This window comes from Microcebus murinus, chromosome 3 (genome assembly GCF_040939455.1).
Source record: "Microcebus murinus isolate Inina chromosome 3, M.murinus_Inina_mat1.0, whole genome shotgun sequence".
NCBI lineage: Eukaryota > Metazoa > Chordata > Mammalia > Primates > Cheirogaleidae > Microcebus > Microcebus murinus.
The window spans coordinates 30,444,685-30,472,539 of record NC_134106.1 but is presented as its reverse complement, the minus strand read 5'-3'; the positions used below and the strand labels follow the sequence as shown (position 1 = coordinate 30,472,539).

Sequence of the window (27,855 nt, the reverse complement as noted above, 5' to 3'; positions counted from 1 at the left end):
CACTGGTCAGAAAATACCTTAGCCTTTGGCAATTAGTCAACCAAATTCATTTAGCACAGGTTGATATTTTTCCAGGACTGGTAAAATTCTAATTGAGCTTGAATCCTCCAGCTTCAAGGAGCTTCTCCTTCAAAATGTTGTTCTAACCTTCCAGCTTCTCTTACATTTTTCTTTAAATCTAACTTAGGGGGATAATCGAGAACATACACACACGAATTCAGCCCGAATGTGGCATTTTGGAGGAAAACCCCAGCTGAGTACACATGAGTGTGTTTCAACTTTGCCAGAAGAAAAATAGTTATGCATTATACATGGACTATAAAGACATTTTTTGTAAGCCTTACTTTAAAATGTTTGAATTTTAGAACTTAAAATGTTCCATGTGTTTAGTATTTCTTGTTCAGTTACACTAAAGAGAAGTGGTTGAACATTTAGTCTCAGCAAACATATTCCAAGAATGTTTCATATATTATTATTTTTGTAGCTATAGCGTTTGTAAACATGGCTTTTACATTCATTACTGGTTGTAAAGGGTCATTTATTCACTAAGTATTTATTATCTACTATGCATTGGGTCTTGTTTCAGGTACAGGAGATAAAACAGCAAATAAAGTTCATACATTAGAGGAAGCAGGCATAAATTAATTTATGAATGAATATAATATAATGTCAGGTAATGAAGCAATTATTCTTCTTGTTTTATTTAGGAAAAGGGAATGTGGGTGGGGCTGCTGTTTTCCAGGGGAAGCCTCTCCCTTGCAGTGACATTTGAATAAAGATCTTAATGATTGTAGAGGAGGCTTTTGGTGACTTGGGGAAAAAGTGTCCCAGGCGGATAGAGTGGGCCAGGTCCTGTTGGAGCCTGTCCAATCTTATATGCAACCCCATGTCACAGGGTTCTTGTGCCCGCAAAGTGGATTGATCACTGAATGATCTGGCTTCATTTTTTGGAGATTCAAGTGATGATAATGAATTGCAAGGAGAGCCCGCTGTCAAACTACAATCTCCTCATTCAGTTTCACATTAACACATATGAAAATGTACATTTGCTGTTTTCCATCCCAGGCCTATTTACCTTTGCATTCCAACAGCCTGAAAAGCCCTTTTTACTCCTCTATTTAATTTCGCCCAGATTTCAAGGTTTAATTTAAACTCTGCCTCCTGGGAGAATCATCCCAACCCTCTGACTGATGCTAAGTCACTCTTCCCCCTTTGTAATTGGAGATCTGAACCCAGGACTTCCCCACCAACAATAGATTGGTCTTCAGAGGAACCCAAATATTATATGTGAGAGAGTTCATGTGTAATTCTATGCGTGTTTTCCCAACAAGGGTGTTCATAAATCCCATGAGATTTTAAAACAAGTTTGTGACTTAAAAAGGCTGAGAACCACAGCATTCTTGGCCAATGCTTCTCAAACATTAAATGTGTACATGAATTATTCTCTACTTTATTAAAGTGAAGATACCAATTCAGTAGCTTTGGGGTGAGGTTTGGTGCTGTTGGTCCTGGGACCACACATGGTAGAAAGAGACTAGACTGTCATCAGCACGTGCTTGTGTACACTGGCACGGTGCTCTCTGTCCCTTAGGTAGACTGTAGGTTTCTGGATAGCAATGGCACTACCAACTCTACTTGGCTCTTCTCCCAGGTAGGGACTAATAAACAGCCTACTGATGGGACAGACAGGTGTTCTACAGATATTAGTCTTAACTAGGCTTCTAAGGCTACCACCAAATTTTTAAGGCTAAACCTTTCCAAAATTCTAACTCCTAAAATCTCCCTGAATCTCTTTTTCAGTAGGCCAGTCCCCTAGCATATTGAAATCTCAATCCATTAAATCTAAAAGCCATGTTTAGTACAGGGAATGCACTCATTTGGAAGGATAATTCACTAAATTAGGGACTTTTTTTTTCCCCCTCACTAAAGGTGTTCGGTACAAATAAATAATGTGGGGCATCAAAGAAACCAGGATAAATCAGTCAACAGTACTAGGCTCTCTCGGGCAGATTCTGGATAAACTGTTTAAAGCCCAGAAGCAAAGCCTCATTTTAAAAGAGGGAGAGAAGGCCTCTAGAAGGTGAGGGTGTACAAAACTGAAAATAGGGTTTTCACTATTGTGAAATTGTCATCTCAAACAACTTGCCCGCTACATTTGCACAAACTGTAAAATAAGTTATTTACTTAGTCCTGTGGAAATAAAGTGGTTTTAGCAGCAGCTAACAATAAAGCAAATGAAAAAAATAACACACAAGACATATGTGTAAGGAATGTCTTTATGTGTGCAAAAGGAATTTTTCATGTGGTATTTTATAAATATATACACACACATATTATTTGGATTTATAAAATACCTTATGTAATGAAAGCTATGCATAAATATTTATAAAATACCTTTTCTAAGTAGGCCAGTAACTTTTAATATTTTTCAATAAATTAATATATAAAATATATACATTAGTGCCAAATGGAACATATATTTTGAAATATGAACCCCAAGTTAAACTCTCAGGAATCTGGAGTAGAATCCAGGTATCTGCCAAAGGAAACTTTGGACCAGTTGTCATTTGAAGAAAGGAAACAATGCCTGGTCTCTTATCTTCATGGACTGTTTTACTTGTCAAACTTCTAACATCCCTTCAGCAGAGTTCTGTATTTGACTTCCAACCTCATGGCCGTTTGACCTGCCAACCATTATTTTCTTTGAGGTTTTTTAACGCTCCACCCAAGTATTTTGCTTTCCAGAACAGTTGTGTCCGTTTCCTTTTCTCTTCACCTTAACGTCAGCCTTGGTTCACAACGTCGCCGGCTTCACGTGCGCCCTCTAAGGTTTCAGACAGACGCAGGGCACCGCGGGGATGACCTGAAGCCGATGCCGCCATGGAAAGCCAACATGCCCTGGAGGTTCTCTGCTTTGTGCCAGGATTTTCATCCAACCTGAGAGTCCCAGGGCAGAGGCCCGACCCGAGAGTCCGAATCCCCCGGGTCCCAACCCCCTCCCCAGGCTGACTGTGCGGACCGGGACCTCACGCCGGAAAACACCGCCCTTTCCTGTCGCCTACTTCTTCCCCAGGCGGACCACAAGAGGAGGAAGAGGAGACCCACTAGAAAATTAACATTAATTAACCGGGTTCTCGCTCGGCCCCGGGCGCAGGGCGGGGCGTGCCGCGGCGCTGGCCGGGTGACCGGCGGGCGCAGGTGCCGCCGAGGGCGGAATTTTACGCTCCCAACCCGGCAGCTGCGCCACTTGCGCCTCGCCGCGCGTCTGGAGCAGCCGCCACCCGCCTGCCCTAGCTTTAGGCAAATTCCTTTGAAAGGCCCCGAGGGAGAAGAAACGCCTCCCTCTGGACGGAGAAACCTGCAGCGTCTGCCGCTCTTCGCGTGCACGCTCGCTCAGCCCCATCCCCCGCGTCTCCGGTGCGCGCAATCCACTCTCCGGGATTTGGCTGCAGCGCGAGGGGAGCGAGCCGCAAACTGACAGAACGCGACCCTCCCCGTCCCCGCCCGGACTGCGAGTGGCCTGGGAGCGGCGGCCCGGCAGGGAGGCCGGCCGGTCAGGTGGCCCCGCTCCCCTTCACGGCGAGCTCGCCTTGTTGGGACCGGGAGAGGTGGGCGCACGCAGTTCGCTGCGCGCGACCGGGATGCGGGCGGAGTCCTTTTGTCCTCGGGCACCCTGGCGGCAGCACCCCGGGATCTCTGTTTGAGCCGAGAGCCCCGCGACCTTTCTTTGTGCCCAGGGAGCCGGACGTGGCTTCTCCTCCGAAGGAAGCCGCATCCTGGAGGTGGCGCTGGGACGGTAACCGTGAGCGCCTATTGTCCTCCAGGCCCCGCGGAGCCCGCGGGCGGTGACCCCGGAGCGCTCGCGCCCGGCGGCCGGCGAGCCCCGGCCAGGGCGCAGGTAGCGCGGCGCGGAGGGTCAGCGCGGCCGCCCTCGCCCCCGCCCCGCCCCGCCCGGGCCCGCCCCCGCCGCGGCCCCGCCCCGGCCCGCCCCCCGCAGGTTCAGTGCTCGCGCCCGGCCGCCGCGCGCTCAGTCGCGCCGCACCTTCCCTCCGCGCCGCGCGGCCAGAGCGGGCGGGGAGCGCGGCGGCGGGGCCGAGCGGGGGCCAGCCCGACACCCGGCCGCCGGCCCGGGCGCCTTCACGCCGTCCCGGAGCGGAGAATGCTGTGAGCAGGCGCCGCGTCTGCGACCCCGCTGGGTCTGCGCGCACCGGCGGGGATTCTCGGCGGCTGCGGGTGAGTCGGTGCCAGCCCAGGGCTCCTTCTCTACCTGTCCGTGAGTCTGTCCCACCCGCGGCCGTGGCGCTTCCGGCGGGAGCTGGCGTTGGAAACCCACAGGGAGCGGGCACGCCGAGGGCATCGCTTTCCTGGCCGGTGTCCGGAGGACCGAAGGGTGTGACATAAGGCGAGCCGGGAGGGGGTCGGGCGGCACGAGCTGGACGCAGAGCTCCTCTAGTCGAGCCCACCACTTTTCGGGGTGGAGTTGCGCGGCTGCTCTGCACCCTCCAAGCCATTGAAAGAGCCATTCTGGGCGGGTATTGCGTTTTTCCATTTGAGAACAAGCAGCACTGGGCCACCGCGCCCCTCGCGTGGTGGATGGGCCGCACATGGGTGCACCCTGCAGATCTGCTGTCGCAGTGGCCGCCGGGTGCCTTCTCTCTTGGCGGAGATATTGTGATAGGAGGCTCCAACCTGCAGACCTGGCAGTGAATATATGTATGTATACATATATATATATTTTTTTTTTTTTGACCGTGGTTTCTGAACAGCTGAAACGTTTACAAGATTTTTTTTTTTTTTGCCCTCTTTCTCCTTGAAACTGTCTTGACACAGACAAGTATCAGACATGTGAGGACGAATGGATCTGGCCAGTCATTTTTTCGTTATGAATTATTATGCTCCATCCCCCTCTCGACTTTGGGAGGCATGTGTTTCATCTTATAAATAGAAAGTAGCATATTTTTTGGCAGGACCTCCTTTATACTGTGCAGTCTTGGAGAGGTCAGTTTAAAAATAAATACGCACTTGAATGTTACATTACCGAGAGCCAGGCTGTGGCTGGGACAAGCTGCGTGGACAGCAGCATCAAAGCCGGGAGCACAGCTGTGTTGAAAGGAGGAAAAGCCCCAGAGTGCAGCCCAGGCTGACAGTCAAGTAATTACATTTTGTTTAAAGGGGGAAAAAAAGTGAATGAATTAAAATGAGGGCGGGAATAGGAATGTCAAGAGGGTTCTTTGCAACGTGAATCTCTCCAGCCCTGGTGTATTGGGGGAGTGGGTTGCTGCTGTGTGCTGAGAGTGTCGAGGGTCTGGGGAGGGAACTGATGAATGTGTTAGGGAGACAGAGATTCCCTCCCCACCCTCCAGATCTTAGTCCTCACACTGTCAGAGAGTTTCTTGGGGGTATTGCCTTTGAAAAAGAACAAAAATTAGGAGAGTAGCAGATGTCTGTATTTTAATAGCAAAGCCAGTCGTGGGGACTTCCCCTTAACATCGCAGGGAATAAAAAAGCTCACCAGGAAGCATTGATGATGCCCCAGGGGTATCCTTAAGGCGATTTAAAAGGCTCGGAAAATGTTCTAACTTATAAAAGAGCTTTCATCTTACAACCAGGAAACGCAGCTTCTCTTCTTTTCTGGACAGTTCCAGAAGTCTTCTCTTTGATACCACCTGAATTTTGTATGAGCTCCAGCTAGAATAAGCTACACCGGTTTGTGTGTGACACAAACCCTTTTCAGAAAAGATTCAAACCCTCAGAACTAAGCTGGGGCAGTTGTGACGTGTTTAGCACTGTCACATGTGAAATAAATGATGAAGGCTGTTTACATATTCAAGGAATGGTTACAAGTTCTTCATTAAGTCTTCCAAAGAATGTAGGTCTCCCAATAGGCCTCACCCATTGAATAAAACACTCAGCACCAGACTCTGGCTGGACTCACCGATAAAAACTTGAGAGGGGAAATTTGAAAACATTTCTGGACCCATGGCAGTTTCTGTTTTCTAGTGGTATCATCTGCTAGAGATTTACATTATGAATTCCATGATTGGAACATGGTGCTGAGGCTGTGGCAGTTACAGACTTGAAATAAGATGAGCTCCCCCTTCCCTCAGTCTGAGCAGTGAAATTCTGTTTTCTGTCTCAATAGAACATGTAAAGGCAGCTAGAGTAATAAGTGTTGCACATTTTTTGTTTTTTATTGCAGATTTAAGTGTGGTGCAAGATGAATAAATACAAAGCCATAACCATGATTGCAGAAGGGCTCACATGAGTTAGTTTGCCCTCTGTTTCAGTTTTTGCTTTAATGTGGTGTTTTGTTTTATATCCAACATGTTCACAAAAGCTGCCATTTTTCACTTATAAAATTTCTGGTATTCAACAGTGTTGGGGATAAAGTTGCTTTAACCTATGTCACCCCAAGATTTTTTTACCAGGCTATAAATTTTTCACAAGCTCTTTGCCCATTACCCATAGCATTTATCCAGTGGATGGAAAATAATTCATAACCTGAAAACCTCCAAGAAGACTGCTCTGAATTACTATTATTATTATTATTGTTAAGGTCCTTGCTTTTAATCTTATTTCATCTAATTCCAGCCTGATTTCTTTCTAACCAGAGTCCCTGGACCTGTTTTTGTTTTAATTGATTGAATAAGAACTTAAATCTATTTTTAAACGTGGTATATCTGCCAGAGAACAAGTATAGCCATTTGAAACTACTAGATAAAGCCAGCCACAAAATCTTCTGAGTGCAGACCACCAAGAATTCTCCTACTGTATCACACTGTTCATTACTTTGGATGTTAAAAGTACTTCCTACATGAGCCCGTTCTGAATGCCAAGTACTCTTCTTAACCCTTTATTTCAGTGAGCTCACTTGTTTCTAACAATTACCTTATGAAAGAAAAACTGTTTATATCCTCATTTTACAAGTATGGAGACTGAAGACAGACCAGTCATATAACTTACCCATAAGGAGATTACCTCAACATGCATATATAGTGCAACAGCACAGGATGTGCGTGCATGAGTGGCTAGTCCTACATGAAAGCTGTTGGGTTAAGGGGATGGGAAAGAACCCTGAGGTTATAAAGCTTCCCTAGATCAGATTGCCTGGACACATGTCCTAGCTCTGGCACTTAACACTTGTGTGACTTTGGGCAAGTTACTTAGCCTGTGTACCTCGGTTTGTCAGTTGTAAAATGGGGATAATATGTTTCCCTGAGGATTAAGGAGTTAAAAAAAAAACAGTGTACTTAGAACAGTGCCTGATCAGACTAGGCACAATGAAAGGTTGATGTTTTCGTTGTTGGTTTTGTTGTTTTCTTACATGCTTAATACTGGTTTTTTTAATTTAATATGCATAACTATTCTTTGAGATAGATAGTACAGTAGCTTCCTCTTCTCCATGGTTTTACCTTCTGGGATTTCAATTGCTCACAGTCAACCAAGATCCAAAAATAAGTGAGTACAGAACAATAAGATATTTTGAGAGAGACCACATTCGTATAACTTTTATTAGAGTATACTGTTATAATTTTTCTATTATTAATCTCTTACTGTGCCTAATTTATAAATTAAACTTTATCATAGGTATGTATTATATGCATAGAAAACAATAGTATACGTAGGATTTTGTACTGTCTGAGGTTTCAAGCGCCCTTGGGGTAGGGAGAAGTCTTGGAACAAAGTATCCCTCAAGGATAAGGGAAACTATTGTATTGCTCTTCTTCTCCAGATAAGAACACAGGCTCAGAAAGCTTTAGTAACACGGCCAAGGTCACACAGCTAAGTAAGTAACAGAATGAGAATTTGAATTCAGGTCTGTTTGAACCTGTACTAGGTACCACACCCAACCACGGGGAAAGGAGGGGTTTGAAAAGTATTATGTTTAATTCTTGGTATGTCTTTTGGCCTCCAGCAAGGAAGTCATTTCGGATTACCCTGTCTCTCATTGGAAGATGACAGTAACTGGCAGCCTCAGGGAATACTCTGTGAATTATTTTATTATTAAAGGTGGTTCAATCCCACATGTATGGTGACATTCTTCTCCTACAGTAGATCCAGTATGAAAACTGCTAGAGTTAACATAAGCAGTTTAATTTATGTCGTAAGTGTCATTTGCTAGGTGAAAATGTGGGACTTTGTGATGAAGACAGCAAGTTATGCCACAGCCAGGGACGAGGAATTTGGGGGGCCAGGGATGAAGTGGAGCTGTGGTGTAGACCAAATCTTTGCTTCCGAGTTCTAGAGTGTCCGGTGCAGGGTCCAGTAACCACGTCTGGACAGTCACCAACTTGAGGCCAGCAGCCCCATCCGCAGTGCCTGGCCCTTCAGCACATGGCACTCAGTGGGCATTTAGTACATGTTTGGTGCTGATGTTGCTCCAAGAACTGAACAAAGGAGGAGCTGCAGGTAAGGTGGGCAGGAAGGCTCTGGTCTCTGGCCTTGGCAGAAGTCAGGCCCTGTCACAGCTCTGCATATGCCCCGGTCCCTGCTAGATAAGCTTCTGGTGTGAAAGATAGAGCAGGGAGGCCTTTGAACCCCTCGGGTGTGGTCTGGGTAACCCATGTGGCCTGCTAGGCCTCCACTGCCTTTGATGCTCTGGGTTTGCGATTAGCTGTGGGAGTCTGCTCAGGGGCTGCTCAGACTGAAGTGTGGGTTCTGGAAAGGACAGCTCGAAATTACTCACACTGCCTCAGCACCCAGAGTAATAGCCTTGGAGCTGTCCAACTCCATTTGGAATCTTCTCTTCTGTCCCCACCCTTCAAAGGCAGCAAAACAACACCCCACAAACCAGAATAAATGAGTAGCCACATAGCTCTACAGCAACAGTCTGGTGTGTTTCTTTCCTTTTAGAAAAAAGCCTTTCTTGGCCTCGATATACTTCAATGTCAAATTTCACCAGAGTCACATGATGATGGACTGAGTTTGACAGTACCTCTGGTGGAAAAGCAGTTTTCTAACTTTAACCATATAGTTTTTTAACACGAAGCATGACATTGGACATTAAAAAGATTATTATTTCTAGATAGCCAAGCAAACTAAAAGCTGACAGGTTTCAAACTACTGTTTGCTTAGTCCTTACTGCTTGCCTATGTCATGAATTCATAGTAGAATTCTAGAATCCCAAATTTAAAATAAAAAAAAAGGATTTTCAGTGATTTGAGTTTTATTTGCATATTTGAGAAAGTTGTTATTAATATTAGCCTCTAGCCTCTGGTTCTTTGTGTTGCGGAGATCACACACCTGTAATTAGCTAGCAGGGCACCACCTAAAGTGTATATGGAGACATGAACCGCATCAGAAAAGGATTCTGTGGGACCCCGGTTTGATGAAGGTCTCTTTCTGCAGGACTTTTCAGAGAATAAGCCAGTGTGTACAGAGTTTCTCAAGTAGTTTTGCCCACAGCAGCTGCAGGACTAGCCTGGCAGGAAATGCATAGCAGAAGCCACAAACTGCTGTGTGCCCTGCAGAGCTGAAGGAACCCAGGGACATTTTAGAGACCACAGGCTGTATAGAAAGAGAGTCCTAAGAACACACCAGAAGATTCTGGCAAACACCCAGTTGTTCTGCTGTTTGATAAAACCAATGCAGAATTAAATAGAGGGCAATCAAAAGATACTTAAAGGACTAGAGATCAATAAACATAGGTCCTGGTCTTAGTTCTTACCCAAATTATGCAACTTTGACCTCTCAGGGTCTTTTTCCCCATCCCTAAAATGTGACATTTGGTGCAAGATCATCCCAGATAATCTCTAGCTCTAGAATCAGTGAGCCAGGATCAGTGGCACCTATTACCATAGCTATCTTACTAATAATAATGTAAGACCCTGGGTTGAAAACCAGACCAGTGCAGATGTCTGGCAGGGCAGCCTGAGCAAGCGTGGAAGGCGGGGAACTTCAAAGTCTGGCCTCTATTTAGACAGCTTCCACCTTTGGGAATCTGTCATGTCCTGGTGACATCTTGAAGGTCCTATTTGTAGACACATCATGCCAGTGATAGATCACCATCATGTGTTTAGATGAAAAAGACTTGTTCTGTTCAAATACATCATAATCATTTAGGCTACACAGATTTTTAAAACAAGCAAAGGCATTTCTGGTGAAATGTGGCTTTGCCATTTCGGAATGTGTTTGATTTCTCTCCCCTTTATTTATTTTTAAAACTTTTATTTTTGCCAAGGGTCAGTTCAAACTTAAAACATTGATTTTAACACCGCAGGAGATGAGGGTCCAAGCCTTTGACTACCAGCTAGTCACAAGGCAAATCTCTCCCCTTCTCTGGGCGGGCTCCGTCCCCTCCTCTGTGAAGAAGTGGGGGAGGCCAGAGGCAGTGGGTGGATGTTCTCCAAGCTTCCTCCTGACTCTAAACTGTAATCCCATTCCTCTTTTCCCTCGTGTCAGAGGTGTCCCTGTAGCACCTTGTACCTTCTCCTGTCTTAACTGTTATCGTTTAAAATTACTGTTTACTGACTCACGTGGCTGCCTAATAGGACTGCTAGCTCCTTGAAGGTAGAGACTGAATCTAGTTTATCTTGGCATTTGTGTTTTTTACAATAGGACTTAATGAAAAAGCAGGCAGTCTAGTCCTTGCCATAGTATCTGATCCTTCCAATAGCATCATCTTCTTAGTTGTTACCAAGTCAGAAACCGTTATCACTTTCCTTGCTTATTGTCAAGTGTTGCTGTGGTACAGTTATCCCTTCCCAGACTACAGAACATTCACCTGCAAGGGGAGTCACCCCCAGTCCTTGCTTCTAATGATGATGATGATCGCCCAAGGGCACTGTGGAATCAGGCCCCCACTGGAACCTTCTCAAAGTCTTCTCAGCTGAGAGCCTTTCTCGCGCCCCGGGGGTGATTGTGGCAGCCTGGCACCCAAGTGTCCACTCAGATCGCAGGATAAGGGTGGTTGTACTTCCTAGTGCTGCCTGCACCTCTCACCAGCTGTGACCGTGTGAGCCATTTATTAATTGGTGTGTCTACTTAGCATCACTCTCTGACGTGGAGTGCATCATTGCATCATTGCCGCGGCCTCAGTTTCTAGAATAGTGCCTGGCTGGTAGTAAGCCCTCTGTAGGTGTGTGTTGTTGAATGAATACCTGAGGGACCAGCCAGGGGCCGGGTGGAAGGCTGTCCCTAAAGCCTGCCTCTCACTGCGTGCCTGTCATAGCACCAAACTGGAAACTGTTTTCTTGCTCTTGGATGACTTCAGAATGGAATGTCTTCCAAAGTAGTGTTGACTCTTACATGAAGTGTGGTGTCAGTTCATGCCAGTGGGCGGGCTTCGTTCTGTCTTCCTGGAGGGCTCACCCTTGGGGGAAGGTGGTGCTTCACTTGCCAGCCCCGCAGAGCAAGTGCAGAAGTACCTTAGGGTGGCGTGGAGAGGAAAACAGGCCTTCTTTCAAATTCCAGGTTTTTTTCCTCTGATCAGGGAGTTAGACTGTCTAAACCAGAACGTTTGGGAGTTTTTCACATGATATTTGAAACAATCAGTTTCAATTGCTGCATCCACCGATTCGGGCTCACTGCCTGCCAGGTCTTTGCCAGCTCTTTGATGTGCTTCGTCCCATAGCTATTTCCACTTCCCAGATGAGGGAACTGAGGCTTCCAGAGGGAGTCGCTGGCATTGCTCATATTGAGACCCTTAATTTAATACCAGGAAGGATGAGAAAGGATGATGAAAATTGTATAACCTGAGAAAAAGTATTTGGAGTCTAAGAGTAGTCTTAGTTTTATTTTTAAGGTTACATTTTTTTCCTTGAAATTTCCTAGAAGCTAGATGTTTCTACAGATAGTAAGAATCCTAGAGCCCTAACATTTCAACCTTATCTCAGCCCCACATACATTCTCATTCTGGCGGGATAAAACGGAGGCCCGAGGGGGTTCAAACGACATGGACGGGAGTGTGAATTTTCATTCTTGGCTCAGCTCTCTTTCAAACTGTTTTTTAAGCCCAGTATATGAGCAGATAATACCATAATTTCTTTGGTTAAAGAGGAGAGAGGTTGGCCCTACTTAGTAAGTATTTAAAGAAAATAACAATATGCCCATCTGTATTTTCTCTTATCTCACATGTCACCGATTCTGGTGGGGTCTGTCCAGAGAACCTCAGATGGCTGTAGCTTTTTTCCCAGGCTGTGGGTACACAGCAAGCACGTGGCAGACTAAAATGCTCTGGTCCACTTTTATAAGAACTTGCCAGCCCACACCTGCCCCGTTGTGTGCTAATGGGATCACATAATTAATTTTAACCCAAACGCAGGACTTCCCATTTATTGCCATTCAGCTTATTTCTGTGGGTGTCATCCCACCTCTGCTCTCATCTGTCCAAGGTAGTTTTGGACCCAGTTTGTCATCCACACATTGAGGCCCTCCCCCTTGTCTCATGATATCTGTAGGTTTGATGAGTGTGTCTGTCTTCTGTGTCTTTCAAGCCAGTTGGCCTGTCAATAAGATGCCTTTAATGCTTGGTTAAAATCAGCACAGTCCTGTGTCCCATTGACAGAGGAATTAACCTCTATTCAAGCCGCAGGTAGGAATCTCTTCTAATTATGGACGTTGTTCACAGGGTGGGTACAAACCATCTTAGCCTCATCTGCAACCATTTTATTGATGACTGATACAGACCACATGTAAGGAGAAAATGAAAGTGGTTATTTTGGCAATTAGAATGGTTTCCCTCCACACTGTATTTTAATAGATACTCTGGTTTTTCATTTGGGAAAAAGATACTGCCTTGTGTTTGCATAACACTCCACAGATCTTCACACTCAGTCCTGTAATCTCCTGTGGTTATGATAAGGCTTGGGATCATTGGCTCCATTTTCCACAGGAGGTAACTGGGACCCAAATGTGTCAGGGTTCTTGCAGGGCTGGCTCAAAGTTTCAGCCCAGCTCTTCCCTCCCAGAAGGCTGGAACAGCAGTGCCATAGCTGTTTTGTTGACCCATGAAATAGTTGTGTTTGGTAGATGTTTTAGTAGGTTTTTTGGTTTTTCCAAGTATCTGTGCCAGTCACACATTGATCTTCAAAACAACCCTTTTCTATAGACTGTCCACTGTAGTTTATTGAGGTTCCCTTGTAGATTTTATTTGTATAAGCCAAGTTCTCCCCTTAACCCATTTCCCTTTGAAAGGAAAGGTCAGAAGAGAAGGCTCGTTGTTTTTCTTGGGCCTCATTCTTTAAGTTTGACTTAAATATTATATACCCAATGAGTCTGAATTCAGGGAAACGTATTGTCAAATTTTCCTCAAGTCCTACCTCAATATTTGCACGTTGCAGTCATGAATAGAAGCCATTTCCCTTTCCAACAGCATGTCCACAAATACTTGCCTTAATCCCAGAGATCCGTATGATCCTGCAGATTTACTCTGGCTTGTGTTGATACACTGTTAAATCATTACCCTGCTTGGATAGAGGAAGGTTAACATGTCTTATTGATGGAAAAATAAAATAAAGCCTTTGCCACAAGAAAAGAGGCGACAGCTTCCTTGTTAAATGATTTGTTTTGGTTTGGTTTTTTTCTGCAGGAGTCATGTTAATAGAAAGACTCCATCTTGCAGTTTCAGCAGGGCAGGCAGTGTTAAAGAGGAAAAGTTGCATCAGTCTCTTTCAAGCAGCTTTCTCAGTTGTTTATTCATTCAACAAACATTTATTCAACACCGGCTATGAACAAGATACAGTTCTTTCTCCCAGATGGCAGCCTCGTGGCAGAGAGAGTCGAGTGAGTCATGATTACAGGACAGTGTGAGAGTTGGTGGGTCTGAGGTGCACACAAGGTGCGGTGGGAGCTGGTAGGGGATGTCCCTGTAGGGGTGGGTGGTCCCAGATTGATGAGGTGGGCCTCACAAATTATTTCATATTATCTCTAGGCTACAAGGGCAGGCCTGCCCTGAAAGGGTTCTAAGAGGAGAGTGACAAGGTTACGTGAGGATCCCGGAGTGCTCGTCCTGGTCTAGGTCAGGAGGTAAAGTGGAGGGGCGGGGGAGGTGCACGTCCCCGTGCAGAAGAGAGATCACGGGGGACAGAAGTAAAGTGGAGGCAGTGGGGGTGCAGGAGAGGACCAGGCGAGGGGCAGTCCAGACAGACTGGTAGGACTGAAGGACTTGATGTGGACAGGGAGGCAGGGAGACAGCGGGTCTTTGGATTCCGGTGACTTGCTGTCACTAAAGAGAGCAAAGTGCAGGAGGCAGATGCCTGGGGCAGGCAGGGGGAAGAAAGATGGCAAGTCCCATCTGGGACAAGGTGAATATGGAGCATCTGAGGGAGGCAGAGTAGAGAAGTCTGGAATGTAGAGGAGGAATGTTCAGGGCTTCTCAAGCGATCTGGGAAGGGCTGCTATTGTTTGTTTGTTTGCTTGTTTCATGATGCTACTGTGCATGGTGAATATGCGGCATAGGCCACACATGAACTCCATGAAAGCTCAACAACCCGCAGCTCCCAAACTTGTCAATAGCCTATTCATTGAGGAGAAACCCACTGGTCATGTGCTTGCTTGATTGTTATGGCAATGTCAAAAGGTTTCTGAGAGCTTACTTTCAATTTCTGTACTGACCTCATCATGGACTGGCCCTGGTCCATGGACCTACTTTGAGTAGCACTGCTCTAGACTTAAGTAGGCCTGTGGGGGATGAGGATACTGATTTGGAAGTTATCATCAGAGAGGTAATTTAAGCCATGTACAATGGAATTGTTGAGGGGTGGCGGATGGACGATCCAACCTTATAGAAATGCCAACATCTAAGGCTTTTTCTATAAGGACTCAGTTAATATTTCAGGCTTTGAGGACCACATAGTCTCCTCACAACTAGTCAACTCTGACCTTTTACGGCAAAAGCGGCTGTACTAGGGTTTTTCAACTTCACTGCGAGATTTGAGGCCAGGTAATTCATTGTTTTGGGGGATTGTCCTGTGCATTGTAGGACATTTAGCAGCATTCCTGGCCTCTACACATTAGATGTCAGTAGCACCCCCACCTGCAATCATGAAAATCAACAATATCTCCAGACATTGTCAGATGTCGAAATCACCCTCAGCTGAGAACCACTGAGCTGTAGTCAGTACATAAATGAATAGACATAGGTGTGTTTCAATAAAACTTTATTTACAAAATCAGGCAAGGGGCCAGGTTTGACCCAACTACTGTAGTTGTTAGACCCTTGACATAGGGATGGGCAGAGGGAAAACTAAAAGAGTTATTCAGTAAAATTTGAGGGACTTCTGTATTCCCAGCTCAAGAAGAAGTTCTGTAAGTGATCCAGAATGAAGAGAAAGAGACTTTTATCAGTAGTGGCTCTCGTTTGTAGCACTTTTAGTTACCTTATTCTTTTTGAGCTTACCACCTACCTGGAGATACCAGATATTAAAATCACAACACCAGAAAACAGGAAAATAACAAATCACATAATATAAGCTCTACGGAAACCCTAAGAAAACTGCCAAGCGAGGCTGGATTACGTGAGGTGAATTAGAGACTTCCTCCAGGAAGGAAGTGACTGAAGCAGGTCTCAGAGGATGTTATGAATAGCGTTTAATGGGAAGAAGGTGGGAGAACAGTCCATGTAAGGAACACAGGGTTCTTAGTTTCAGAAAGGAGGGAAGTGCGGTGTCAATAGCGAGGGAAGGCAGCTATTGTCCCTGGTGAAAGCCGTGTGACTGTGCGCTGTCCCATGCTTGGGCTTCCTCTGGGAAAAGAATTAACAGCACTTAACTAACACTATTTTCTAAGAACAGGATGTTTGTTTTTCTCCTCGAGGTTCAGGGGGCTTCCTTACTTTATAATTTTAATCTTTTTTACTTTAACCACAAAGTCCAGAACCATTGTTGAGGTTCTTTTTGACAATAGCAAAAACATTGAAAAGTCCTAGTGAGTTAGAGCTGGAGGGGCCAGTGTCTGAGACCCATTTTACACCTTCTTGGTCTCTGACGAGGTCAGGTTAGCATCTCCGCCTCTCATCGATTTTGAGATCTTAGCGTGTCGTTTCCTCTTGGTGCAGCTGGACATCAAGACAGAAAGTCCTCAGGGTGGCAGTCCTCATGGTATCAAATCGGCAGTGGTTCATGACTGCAGATGAAATGCTAGCCCCTCCACATTTTGGTTGATTGCCAGAGACGTGGGCCTCATCTAAGACTGTTTCTGAAAAGGCAAGCGCTCAAATGTTGACCATTATTCTTCACATGTAAATTCCTTAGAGAACCAGGCATTTGAGGTTTGCCACTTTCTCAGGAGCCTCTGCAGACCTGGCACTACAGAGCAAACCATGTGCTGGGGATTGTTGAGGAGTGGGGGAAGGACAACAACCAGGAGCAAACCAACCCGTGTCTCATGATGAGAAGGTCTCGCGGGCATTATGGATTTAACACTTGTAAATTTGAAGTTCACTGTGTGCCATGTGTTGTGGGAGGCATAAAGATGAATGAGACCCAGCTCATGCTCACAGAAGAGCTTTTAGCCTAGTTAGAATGAATGAATTCATTCATTCCTCCAACAAAACATATGTGTATAGACGAGTATACAAATACTACTAGGGAGTCTGCCATGGAAGTGGGTTGAAAATGGAATGGCTACCACCAGATTCCAAATATACCCAGTGCTGGCTGCTATGGTGAAGAGAAGCTATGTTTCAGCCCATCCAGAAAGCACAGATGATTGTAGAGGGCCCTAGCAGGATGTCAGGATAGCATAAAAATCCCATATCTGTCCCTTCACCCTGTCAGAGTATTCAGGGGACCTAAATTTGAGGATGTGGCATAAAGGTAATAGACTAGCAACTTGGCTAAGGTGGTTTTGGTCAAGTGACTGTAATCTGAATTTATGGACACCGGTCAACTTGTTATTTTGGATCCTTTGATTTTACTATTGCCAGAACTAGAGTTTTGCATGGAATAATTACTGACTTCAATATTAGTAGTTTTTTGAGGGCAACTGAGCAGCTTTACAAGTTCTTTGCTTTGGGGCAGAGTTTAGAATGACTATCCTGGCTAAATATTGCTGAAAACTTCAGGGTCAAGTTCCTTTCCTGTATTGATATTGGCCTTGCCGCCTTGTAGACCAAGTCAGATCCACTCGTTAGGGAAGCATGTGAGTAGTTCACAGCAAGGGCCTTATTAGATTCGTGTCCATCCGGGGTGCCTGCTGGGTACTTCTGTCCAGCCCCGAGGCTGAGTCCCGTGGAAAATGAGTCGTGATAAATGAACCAGGCATGAGAGAACCTGCCCTTCTGCTTTGTTGTAACTAGGGATCAATGTCCTCATTGAGTCCTCCCCAATAACTCATTTTTATAAGGAAAAAGGTCCTAATGGCCTGTCTTCAAAAGTATAGACTTTGTACTTTGTGAGCTGGATGTTCTGGCTTCCAATTTTGATCTTTCAAATTAGATTCTATAAATGAGAGGGGTATACGCAAATTAGGAATGAGTCTCCTATGCAGTATTTGTGGGTCTCTATATAATCAGGGTTGTAAAGAACAATAAATTTAGGCTGTAGCCGAGTGATAAGAAGTCCATTTATAAATAATGAGAGGTGAAAAGTGTCAGACTTTCAGAGTGGGTCTGTAAAATACTGCTAAGTTCATTTGGATGACAGCCCCGAGCAGCTGGGAACCCAGCTAATCATTTCACATTATAGCATTTCACATTTCATCTTATAGCACAGAGCTATGTCCTCACTTTAGATGCTATGGGGAGAGGATAAAAAATCTAATAATAGAAAAGGCATCTTCCTATCTTCTCAGTTGGGTGGAGTAAAACAAACTAAAAATACTAAGAGGATCACATTCAGGATGCTGGTTACTGGTTATTCATTCTTTGATTACATTGATTTCTGTCCAAGAATTTCATTTAAGTTCAAGGCTAAATATCTAATACTATAATTTGTTTTCACTTGAATTTTAAAATTCTTTGTCTGACTCGGAGAAGCCCTCCTCCAGAGGTTTGCAAAATGACTGGCATGAGTGGTGACGTCATAGTGATATTTTAGTGTTTCTGATCCCAAAGATCGGCTGGTCGTGTCTATACTGGTAAAAACACAGCCATGTTCAAACAAACAGAAAGCCTCTTTAAGGGAAAGTCTGTGAGTGCTTTTATATAGGAATGTGACTTGGGACCATAAGGAAATTGGCAGTGATGGTGTCCCCATCTAGGAGACTCAGAATGAGCAGGGACGTGACCACCACCCTTTGCACACCGTTGGGGAGGCTTAGAGTGACTTTGCCCCTCTGTGAGGTCCTCATCCCACGTCCATACTTACTGTTCCCTCCTGGCCCTCCCCATGGCAGCCCATTCCCTCCTTCAAGAAACCTGGGTTCTTCCTTAGAAACGCCAAAATCTCTCTCCTTGTAATTCCTGCTTGGTGGCCCCAGGGCCTCCCAGAACAAGTTAATCTCTTTCTCATTATAATTAAATGAATCCTTCAGATCCCCAAAGATTTGTTTTCCCTCTCTGTTAGTTTTCTTTAAGCTGCTCTACTCCCTCACCTTCTCACATGTCCGGACCAAGTTCCTTCATCTCCCACATGTTCTCCATCCTCAGAACATGTGGGAACATGTTCCAGGTCACCTTTATCCCTTTAAGTGTGGAGCCCAGGGTCAAATATGGTTTACCTGGGGGCTGAGCACAATGGAATTATTGTCTTCTCCTGGCTGACAGTGGAGTGAAATACCCCAAAGATGGTTGGGAAGTGAGGAGGTGTTAGAGGGAGTTTGGCTGAGTTATCATCCTTCCCTAAACCTTCATGTTGGTCCAAATACGAAGGAGGAATCACTGAACATGTTGGCACGGGGCCCAGATCGTGCAGGGGTGCCGTGGCTGGGTACTAGATATGTACTGTGCTGAGGCAAAGTGAAAAGTGATGGAGTCCTTGAAGGATGTGACAACCAAGCCAGAAAAGGGATGTGGTGCACGGGCTTACGGGCTCATGTCCTGCAAGGAGGAGAAAGGTCCCTCAGGACGGTAGCACCCCTCACCCCACGTGCCCCTGTTTTCAGACATGTGTGTTTTATATTAACATTGCAACATTTTGCAAGATGCAAGAAATTTTTTCACCCTTTCTCTCTACTAAGAATTAATCTAAAAACAATTAGTAGGCAAACCAAACATTCCTTTCTTAAAATAAATGGATTTTTTTTTTTTTAACATCCCAACCTCTTTGTTCTTTTCAGAGACCTCTGAGTGGCTAATCCAGTCAATTCTAAGTAATTCAGGAACTGAATTTTCAGTCTGTTAATGACCCTTGGCTTTCCCACCTCTTGGCTGCTGCCCTGTTTTGGTATTTTCAGCATCATTCTGTTTGCTAAAAGGATGGTAAGGAAATGAAGCAAAGGACCGTTTCAATTATTTTGTTAATTGAGTTATTATTGCTGTGATTATTTCTGCCATTATCACTGTCATTTATGCTTAAGTCAATCACAAGAAACTAGAATTATCAAGCCCAATGCGGGGATGACAACTTGGCTCCCTGCCTTTCTTACCAAAACCATGGCTCTAACTTCCTCTCAGGTCTTTTTGTGTCATGAAACCCTTGGATTTCTCATACGTTCCTGTAAGTGAGAGTGGGACCGTTTGTAGCTGGACTCTGCGCCCACAAGTCTGTGTGCCGGACATTCTCTCTCACCTTGACAGAGGGTGTCTGACTGGCGAGCCAGACCCTTTTGTTGGTGAATCTTCTCTCTAGTTCCTCGTTTTCAAAGGACTCTAACTTCCCAGATGAATATTATTACAAGTGTCCTCTAAGAGGAGCAAACCGTGATCCTAGAACTAGGAGAAAGGAACAAGTCTTGGAAATTTCAGATTTCAGGGTCAAGGAAGGGAAGGGTTTCTGAGAAATGGCTGTACATAGGAACCCTTTGTCTGTCTGTCTATCAGAAGATTTGGGGACAACAGCAGGAGTAGAGGAATGATAACCATGCCGAAAGCTGGAGAGACAGAGGAAAGTAGAGACCTGGATGCCAGAAAGGGACTAAGGGCGGGGAAAGGAGAGGCCCCAGTCGTGGGTGCCCAGTACCCTGGGATGGCTCGATGCGAACGAGTCACTGCTAGTGGTAAGGTCTTGACTATACACAAAGCTACAATTCTCTTCTTTTGGCTCCTAGGGCACCTGGGAGGGCTCACTCTCTGTCTAATAATTCACTTCTGGCCTGTAAGCCCTACGTGTTAGCTCTTGCTTTTCTCTTCTCCCCTGTTCCCCCACCTACAAGCAGGTCCTTCTCCCTCTGGGCAGAGAGCAGAGCCCCGGCATGGTCCCGAATCAGGCTCTCCTGCTCTGTCTGACTGATTCCCAGCCCTGTCTCCTACCACATTGGTCAGCCACCAGCAGCCTCCTGGAATGCAAGTCTTCTTCCCTTAAAATGATGAGGAGGGATAGGATTTCATGTCACAGCACTCAGGGCTGTTCCGCAGCAGAAGGTTGTCTGTGTCACTCACCGCTGCCTGTCAGAGCCCAGGCTGCTCCACCTGCCTGTGCCTCCCTCCATGCAGAAGCCCTGCCTTCCTGCCGCCCTTCCGACATCCATGTGCTTAACCCCTTCTTGCCCTTTCTCCTTTTCCTCCTAACTAAAAGCAGTTCTCTTCTGAGATCTTTTCCATTCTGCAAAATCTAGGTCGATATTGCCTCTCCCGCAAATGCTCTATCACAGAAAGAAGAAGTGATCCGTCTGTACGTTGGCCAAGCTCTGGTGGGAGTAGCTCAGCCCTCTTGTGAGGTCTTCATATGTCCACACACTGCCGTCCCCAATGTTGCTTTTGGACACATTTTCCTGTACAAATGTGGCATTATGAGCAGTAACTCATGGGTTCAATAGGCTTTTCAGGACCTAAGGGCCTTATGTAAAATTGGCTCTCCAAGAAAGTGTAACCTGAACCCCACACATCTATTTAGCTAGTTTTTATTTTTTTAAACAGCTAATTCATTCACATGATTTGAAAGTCCAAAATCATAAAAGGGTAATATAGTGAAGTTTCTTTCCCACCCTTGTCCACTTCCCCTCTCTGGGGAGAGTCACTGTTATTACTTTCTCATGTATGTTTCCAGAAATATTTTACAGATACACAAGCCATTACAAATATATTTACATAATCCACCTGTCTTTTTCACCTTTGAAGATGTATATCGTTGGGCTTTTTCTGTATGAACATATTAAAAGCTGCTTCATTGTTTTTTACATCCGAATTAGTATTCATTTGTGTGAATGCATCTTAGTTTATTTAACTGGTCCTCTATAGGTAGACAATTAGGTTGTTTCCAACTCTTGGCTGTTAAAGACTCTGCTGGGTTGAGCAACCTTGTGTGTTGTTTCTCACATATGTGAGTTGGATAGGTCCCTGTGAGCGGAATCGGGGGTCAAAGGGCATATGATTTGCAGCTTTGGTAGATACCGGCAAACTGCCTCGCATAGAGGTTGGCTGTGTTCATGCTTCTGCCATCAGGCTGCGCACAGACCACGCCCACCCTCATCAGCCCAGCGCACTGTCATACGTTTGTGTCTGAAACAGACTTTGATAATTCGGGAGCTGACTGAATTCCCAGGGAATGTGTCCATTAAGTGTCACATCAAGGCCCCGACGCTGGGAGCCCGGCCCCTGGCTTGGTGCATGGTGGCCGTGTGACCTTCGCAGGGTGGCTCACTGTGCCTCAGTAGGCCCTCACTTGTAAAATGGGGAGAGTAGCAGGAGAGGCCTCATGGGATCTCCTGGGTCAGCCGGTCCATGACAAAGGTAGGGACAGTGCCCAGCACCAGAGGAGCCCTCAGCACATACTGACTGTCGTATTAATGGCCGCTGCTTCCCGGGAGGTGCTCACACCCTCTCCGGGACCGGCCACTTTCTTGCCCCGCAAGAAGCCACCACGTTAGGTTTCTGTATAAGCAACTGGCAGAGATGAAGCTGAAAGAGCTGTCGGGCTGGAGAGCGAGAGGGGCAAACTGGTAGAGCTGCGTGGACTTAGCCCCGTGTGCCCAGAAAGGAGAGGAGGACGTGTGGGTGCAGGAACCATGCGCGTCGGGTTGCCTCCCCGGGTCCTGGCGCGGCTGCCGCTGCACTGGGGGAGGACAGATGGCAGACGAGGCGCAGGGACCAGGTCAGAGCTTTGTCGCTGCCAACATCAACTCATCTCAAGTTGTAAAACTGACATTTTTGCCCCAAATTCCTTCTTTTTTTGTAACTTTCAAAATATTTGGGGGTTCTCAGGACTGGCACATAGTGGAAATTCAATGCAGATTATGACTTCTGAAGTCCTAGAAGCCTGTGTCCGTGTCACGCGGTGCATATGCTGTAAATATTTGTAGAAAGAAAGGAAAATGCCTTTGAAGGTGCTTTGTCTTTACTGTCCCACTCTCCAGAATCCACTGTCCGAGGCATAGGTCGCCTCCTCACCGACTCTTCTCTTACCTTTTTCCTTATTTTTGGCCGTGTCTCTCCATACCACTGACGTAAAACCCAAATTCAAGCAGGCTGAGGGAGCCCCTGGCTGGAGGCTCCGGAGCTCGCGACCGTGGCCTTGGCCAGGCAGGGAGTGGAGTGACCGAGGGCCAGGGCCTGGCCTGCACCTTGCCCCCTCTCAGGTCCAGGCCAGGAGGCCTGAGGACTGAGCCCGCCTCCCCACACTCTCAGAGAGCAGCAGGTGTTTCCCCCACCCCTTCCCTCTTCCTCCTCATCGCCCCAAATCCTTGTTTAAGTAGAGGTTGGATGTGGATGATCCAGTCAGAGGAGCAGGGAACTGCTCTCTGGCTACATCTTCATAGGACATTTTATTTCTTCATAATTTAGAACACGCTGCCCCGGGCCCTGGCCTCATATGACCCCGGCTCACCAGCTGACCACAGGCAGCCTCCGTGCCCTGAGCTGCGGTGAACATGCTGTGTCTTTCCGTGGCAGCTGCTCTCCCGGCCGTGTGTGCTGAAGACGCCACTCCAGTGGGCAGCTGTCCCTCAGGGCTGTGCAGCTGCTGCAGGCAGAAAGCCACACGGTGCCCAGGGAGGCAGGAAGGCCACCTCTGGGTAGCAGGGCCTAGGCCAGTCCCGGGTATCGTGCGCATGAGTGGGAAGGAAGTCCTGATGCTTTAATAGGGAGACCCGAGGTTTCAACTTTTGTTACTGCGACAAGACCCAAATTAGAGCTAGAACTGTGAGAGAGAGAACGTCAAGACCCACAGTCGTGCCAGGCTTGGCGGTCCATGGTCGGCCCACTCCGCGTGGGTGCAACCTCCTCGTGCTGCCTCGCCTCCTCGCACACCCGGCGCCGGAGTGGGGCGGGCTCTCCCCAGCTCGTTGTGCTCGGCCTTTTTGGACCTGGGTTGAGGGATGCTGACACGCTGGGCAAGCTGCTTCCCAGAGTTCGTTGTTACTGTGCCAGCGGGCAGTGGAGAATAGCTCTTGTCACCTGTCACTGGTAAATGGATTTATTATAAAACTCTTGCTGAAAAGGAAGAAATACTCGGCAGATGCAGGCAGCCTCCAGCTGCTTCAGAGCAAATGTGGCTCCCTTCAAGCCACTGGCTAACCCGGCCCTTGGAGTATTTATTTGCATGCTCTGTGGTGGGGTGGGAGAGGCCACAGCAGAGCTATGTGGGGAGTCCCTGCAGTGGGGAAGGTTGTAGCTTCTCCGTGTCAGCTGATGAAGCTGAAGAAATGGAGGTTCATTTTCAAAAGATAAAAGTGTCTCCTCAGTAAAAGAGGGCCTAATGCCCCCAACGATTTCTTCTAGCTCGTTACTTCTAGTCTTGTCATGTATGTGCGGGAAGGAGTTAGTTTTATATGCTGGCAGCAAACTACCACAAGCTTCGGGGCTTACAACACCACCCATTTATACTCTCAGGGTTTCTGGGCCGGGCTGAGTTCCAGGGTCTCACTGGGCTGTAATCCATCCATGGACCAGGGCAGTGGTCTCATCAGAGGCTCAACTGGGGAAGGATCCACTTCCGAGCTCCTTAACACTGTTGGCAGAATTCATTCCCATAGGCCCTCGCACAGCCTGCTTAGTTTTTCAAAGCCAGCAAGGGGGCCTCTCCCTCGCCAGCTCAGATGGAAACTTGTATAACATAACCTAATCAGGGAGTGACCTGTCACCTTTGCCATTTTCTCTTGGTTAAAAGCGAGTCACAGGTTCCACACACACAGGCATGAACACCAGGGGAAGACCCTGGGAGCTCCCTTAGAATTCTGCCTGCTCCCGGAGGGGGAGATACAGGCCTTATCAGCAATATTTCAAAAGTGTGCCCAAGTGAAAGCCCAGCCTATTACATGTGATCACAATGCTGCTGCTTTGAAGTTTTGTTCTTTTTCTTTTATCTCAGAATGCCTCCAAATACAGAAGTCCTCGATAGTCCAGTACTGTCTGCCACAACTTAATTCCAATTCTAGCTCTTTTGTTTACTTGCTATAAGTTATTAAGAAATGCTGATTTTTTTTTAGGGGGAGGGTTTTTCTGAATCTCAGATTTTTCATCTGTAGAATGCATTCCACTAAGATTTTTTTTTGGACACTAGCATATGATAGTCATTGTCACTACTAGTAAATGATATTTCCAGCTCTTTCCTAATAAGAGTATTCATTTTTATTGCATTAATTTTATTTATATACAGAACTAAACAACAAAATATTATCAGTCTTGCCAGTGTACACACCAAAGCAAAAGAGAAAAATATATTTTAAAACAAATCCATTTGTCTCTAAGGAGCTGAAATCACCGGTAATATGTGACAAGCAATTCTTAGACTAGAGGAAAAGAACTAATATCCTAGACCTGTCCAGAAAATTATGTCCATGGCCACATCTAAAAAATGCTGATGCCAGGGTTTTTAAGTCTCACTCATGGTCTCTCTCTTTGTTTTTTTCTTTTTCCCTCTGAAGTAAGACTAAGATTAGTGAACCCTTGTTAAGATTAAAGTTTTGATCCTGCTTAGTGGAGGGAAGCAATAAGATAAAAGTTCAGCTTTAGGTGGGAGCTGGCCCTGCCATGATTTACAGGCTCTGTGAAAAGGCGGGCCACTGGGAGCACCGAGGGTAGATTATAACCTGCTCTGGTTTCTTCTCCAGGTTTCTCCTCGTTGTGGAAGGGACTGATTGATGTGACTGGCTCTCCAGGAAGCCCCGTTTGGCCAGAACCTCAGGACGGTCCTCAGACCCCATCATCTCATTTCAGAGCCACTTCTGAAGCCGCTTGAGAAAAATGATGTGACGGTTCTCATCAAAAAGGATTTTTTCAGAAACCTATAACATCCGTGAAGGAAAGTGGCCCCTTTTCCCTCCTGTGAAATAGACGTTCTCAAATTCCAAGATGCCGGCCAAGACCCCCATTTACCTGAAAGCGGCCAATAACAAGAAAGGAAAGAAATTTAAACTGAGGGACATTTTGTCTCCCGACATGATCAGTCCCCCCCTCGGAGACTTCCGCCACACCATTCACATCGGCAAAGAGGGCCAGCACGACGTGTTTGGAGATATTTCTTTCCTTCAAGGGAACTATGAGCTTCTGCCTGGGAACCAGGAGAAGGCGTGCGTGGGCCCGTTCCCCGGGCACAACGAGTTCTTCCGGGCCAACAGCACCTCGGACTCCATGTTCTCAGAGACGCCCTCCCCGGTGCTCAAAAACGCCATCTCCCTCCCGACCATCGGAGGGTCCCAAGCGCTCATGTTGCCCTTATTGTCACCGGTGACATTTAATTCCAAACAGGAGTCCTTTGGGCCGGCAAAGCTGCCCAGGCTTAGCTGTGAGCCCGTCATGGAGGAAAAAGCTCAGGAGAAAGGCAGCCTGTCGGAGAGCGGGACCGTCCACCAGGGAGACACCTCCTGGGGCTCCAGTGGTTCCGCATCTCAGTCCAGCCAGGGCAGGGACAGCCACTCCTCCAGCCTGTCCGAACAGTACCCCGACTGGCCCGCCGAGGACATGTTTGACCACCCTGCCTCGTGCGAGCTCATCAAGGGAAAGACTAAGTCGGAGGAGTCCCTCTCTGATCTCACAGGTTCCCTCCTCTCCCTGCAGCTCGACCTTGGGCCCTCACTTTTGGATGAGGTGCTGAATGTCATGGATAAAAATAAGTAACAGGATACCAGCTCTTTTCCTTTGGGGTAAAAGGTACCAAACAACAACAACAAAACTAACACCAGTCGCACAGTTGAAAGAAGGGCTTCCTGGGCTGTATTTGCAGTTGTGTGATGGGTTTTCTAAAATAATGTTCCTACAAAATATTTTTTTTTTTACCTGTTTGCAAAAACACTTCAGAAAAAAGCAAAAAAAAAAAAAAACCACAAAACCTGTCCTGGCAAAAAGAGGAAGTGAGTGAGTCAGAGCCCATTTTCAGCAGATTAGCTCACTTTTGTTGTTTGCAGACGCACGTAGGAAATCTGGCTTGGCCAGGACTGGCACTAGCTATGAGGGCTGGATGAGTCTCGTTAAGGAACCTTACCGAACTTCACAGCACTCCAACATTTTCTGAGCAAGAGGAAGTCAAAAATTATTTAACACCTAAGCCTTTTTTTCTAGACTCTTTTCTATATTATATTGTTTGGGTTCACCACAGTGAATTCTCCAGTGTTAAAGCTTTTCTCTGTTTTCACATTTGAACAACTTTGTGGGTTTGGGGGATTTTCTTGTAGTTCTTCTATATCCCTATATATTATATCTATATCGCAAATTTTTGACTGTCAGCTACATGTTGGTAAGACACAAGCAAAGTATTACTGTAACTAAGTTATTTTTAAAGTTAAAATATATTTTTATGTGCCTTTGGCTTTTTATTGCAGAGTCTACATTTTATAGATAATACATCAAATGTGGTCAGTTTGACTTGTTTCCGTTGGGGTTCCATTGTAAGCTGTGTACGTGTGTGTTCAGAAAAGTGTATTCATTCTTAGCTTTATTTTTTTTTTTCCTCCATCTGTATCATACTTTTAACAGCAGCCAATAATGGATTGTAAAACATAAAGGCACAGGTTACTCATGATGCTTCCGCAGAGACTGTGGGCTACACCACGCAATGTAATGTGGAAATATGGGTATTTTAGTACAGTACATACTTGCATTACATAGGTACTTCATACAACACAATAAAGAGTAAATGTTAAATTGAACTTGCTCGTTTATAGTGATAAAAAAGAATCTAAGAGAAAAAGAATATTTTCTTTAAGTATAGATAGAAAATCTGCTCTAGAATGTACACGAGACTTTAAGGTAAGAGATGATTTCTGTGCACTCTAATTTTGATTATTTCCTTAAGGTTTAAGATTCTGGAAACTGGTCCCCTCAACTTTAGGAAAAGTAGATATATGAGATCAAAAATTTTTTAATGTCAACACTGAAGTCACCCTCTCGCTGCTCATTTCTGGCCACTCTTCCCTGACTTTAGCATCCTCTACTGCAAAATCTTGCAAGCTCAGTCTTATCCCTGTAGGACAAATGTTCGTCCATGAAGAGTGCCATGTAGACAAGATTAGGGAGGCTAGAAGGAGGGCAATAGAGGGAACTTGCCTACCCCAAGGAGCCAGGGATACCCTGAGGATGTTGGTAACAGGAACAGGAAATGTACAGACTGATTCCTGTCCCTTTGTCAACCACTCCTTCCCTCCAGAGAAACACTTCCACACAGTAACTGCCAGCTCTTCCTCTCAAACTTTTGTTTATACTTGATATCCTTAAAATGACCTTTTCTCCCAACCACTTCACTGCTGTTTGGAATTGTTGCAATGCTATCATCTGAAATAACCTTTGGACTGCAGGAGAAATGCACTTAGGACAACTAACCAAGTAGAAAAGGAAACAAGTCCCCCTAGAGCCTCAAGTGCTTTCCTCAATTTCCCAATTGTATTTCTTTATCCCACGACCTTGCATTGTTCTTTTTCCGTTGGACCACACCCTTCAAAAGTTCACAG

At 45.9% G+C, this 27,855-nt stretch overlaps 1 protein-coding gene across 4 annotated transcripts; it reads left to right on the top strand.

Moving 5' to 3' along the window:
* The first annotated feature begins 4,002 nt into the window (after nucleotides 1–4,002).
* CDC42EP3 (CDC42 effector protein 3) lies at nucleotides 4,003–27,057 on the top strand. 4 transcript variants are annotated; one of them, XM_012788453.3, is made up of 2 exons: nucleotides 4,003–4,233; nucleotides 25,024–27,057. In XM_012788453.3, exon 2 carries the CDS (start codon nucleotides 25,265–25,267, stop codon nucleotides 26,027–26,029), a length of 765 nt encoding a protein of 254 aa, XP_012643907.1. In that variant the 5' UTR covers nucleotides 4,003–4,233; nucleotides 25,024–25,264; the 3' UTR covers nucleotides 26,030–27,057. The 4 variants fall into 4 exon arrangements, with proteins under 4 accessions (XP_012643907.1, XP_075856799.1, XP_075856798.1 ...); XM_076000684.1 differs by lacking the exon at nucleotides 4,003–4,233 and adding an exon at nucleotides 4,253–4,390; XM_076000683.1 differs by lacking the exon at nucleotides 4,003–4,233 and adding an exon at nucleotides 4,253–4,402.
* Nucleotides 27,058–27,855: the final 798 nt, after the last annotated feature.

What these genes read in the sequence shown, in the direction of transcription:
- CDC42EP3 (XM_012788453.3), top strand. Translation starts at nt 25,265, where the DNA reads ATGCCGGCCAAGACCCCCATTTACCTGAAAGCGGCCAATAACAAGAAA.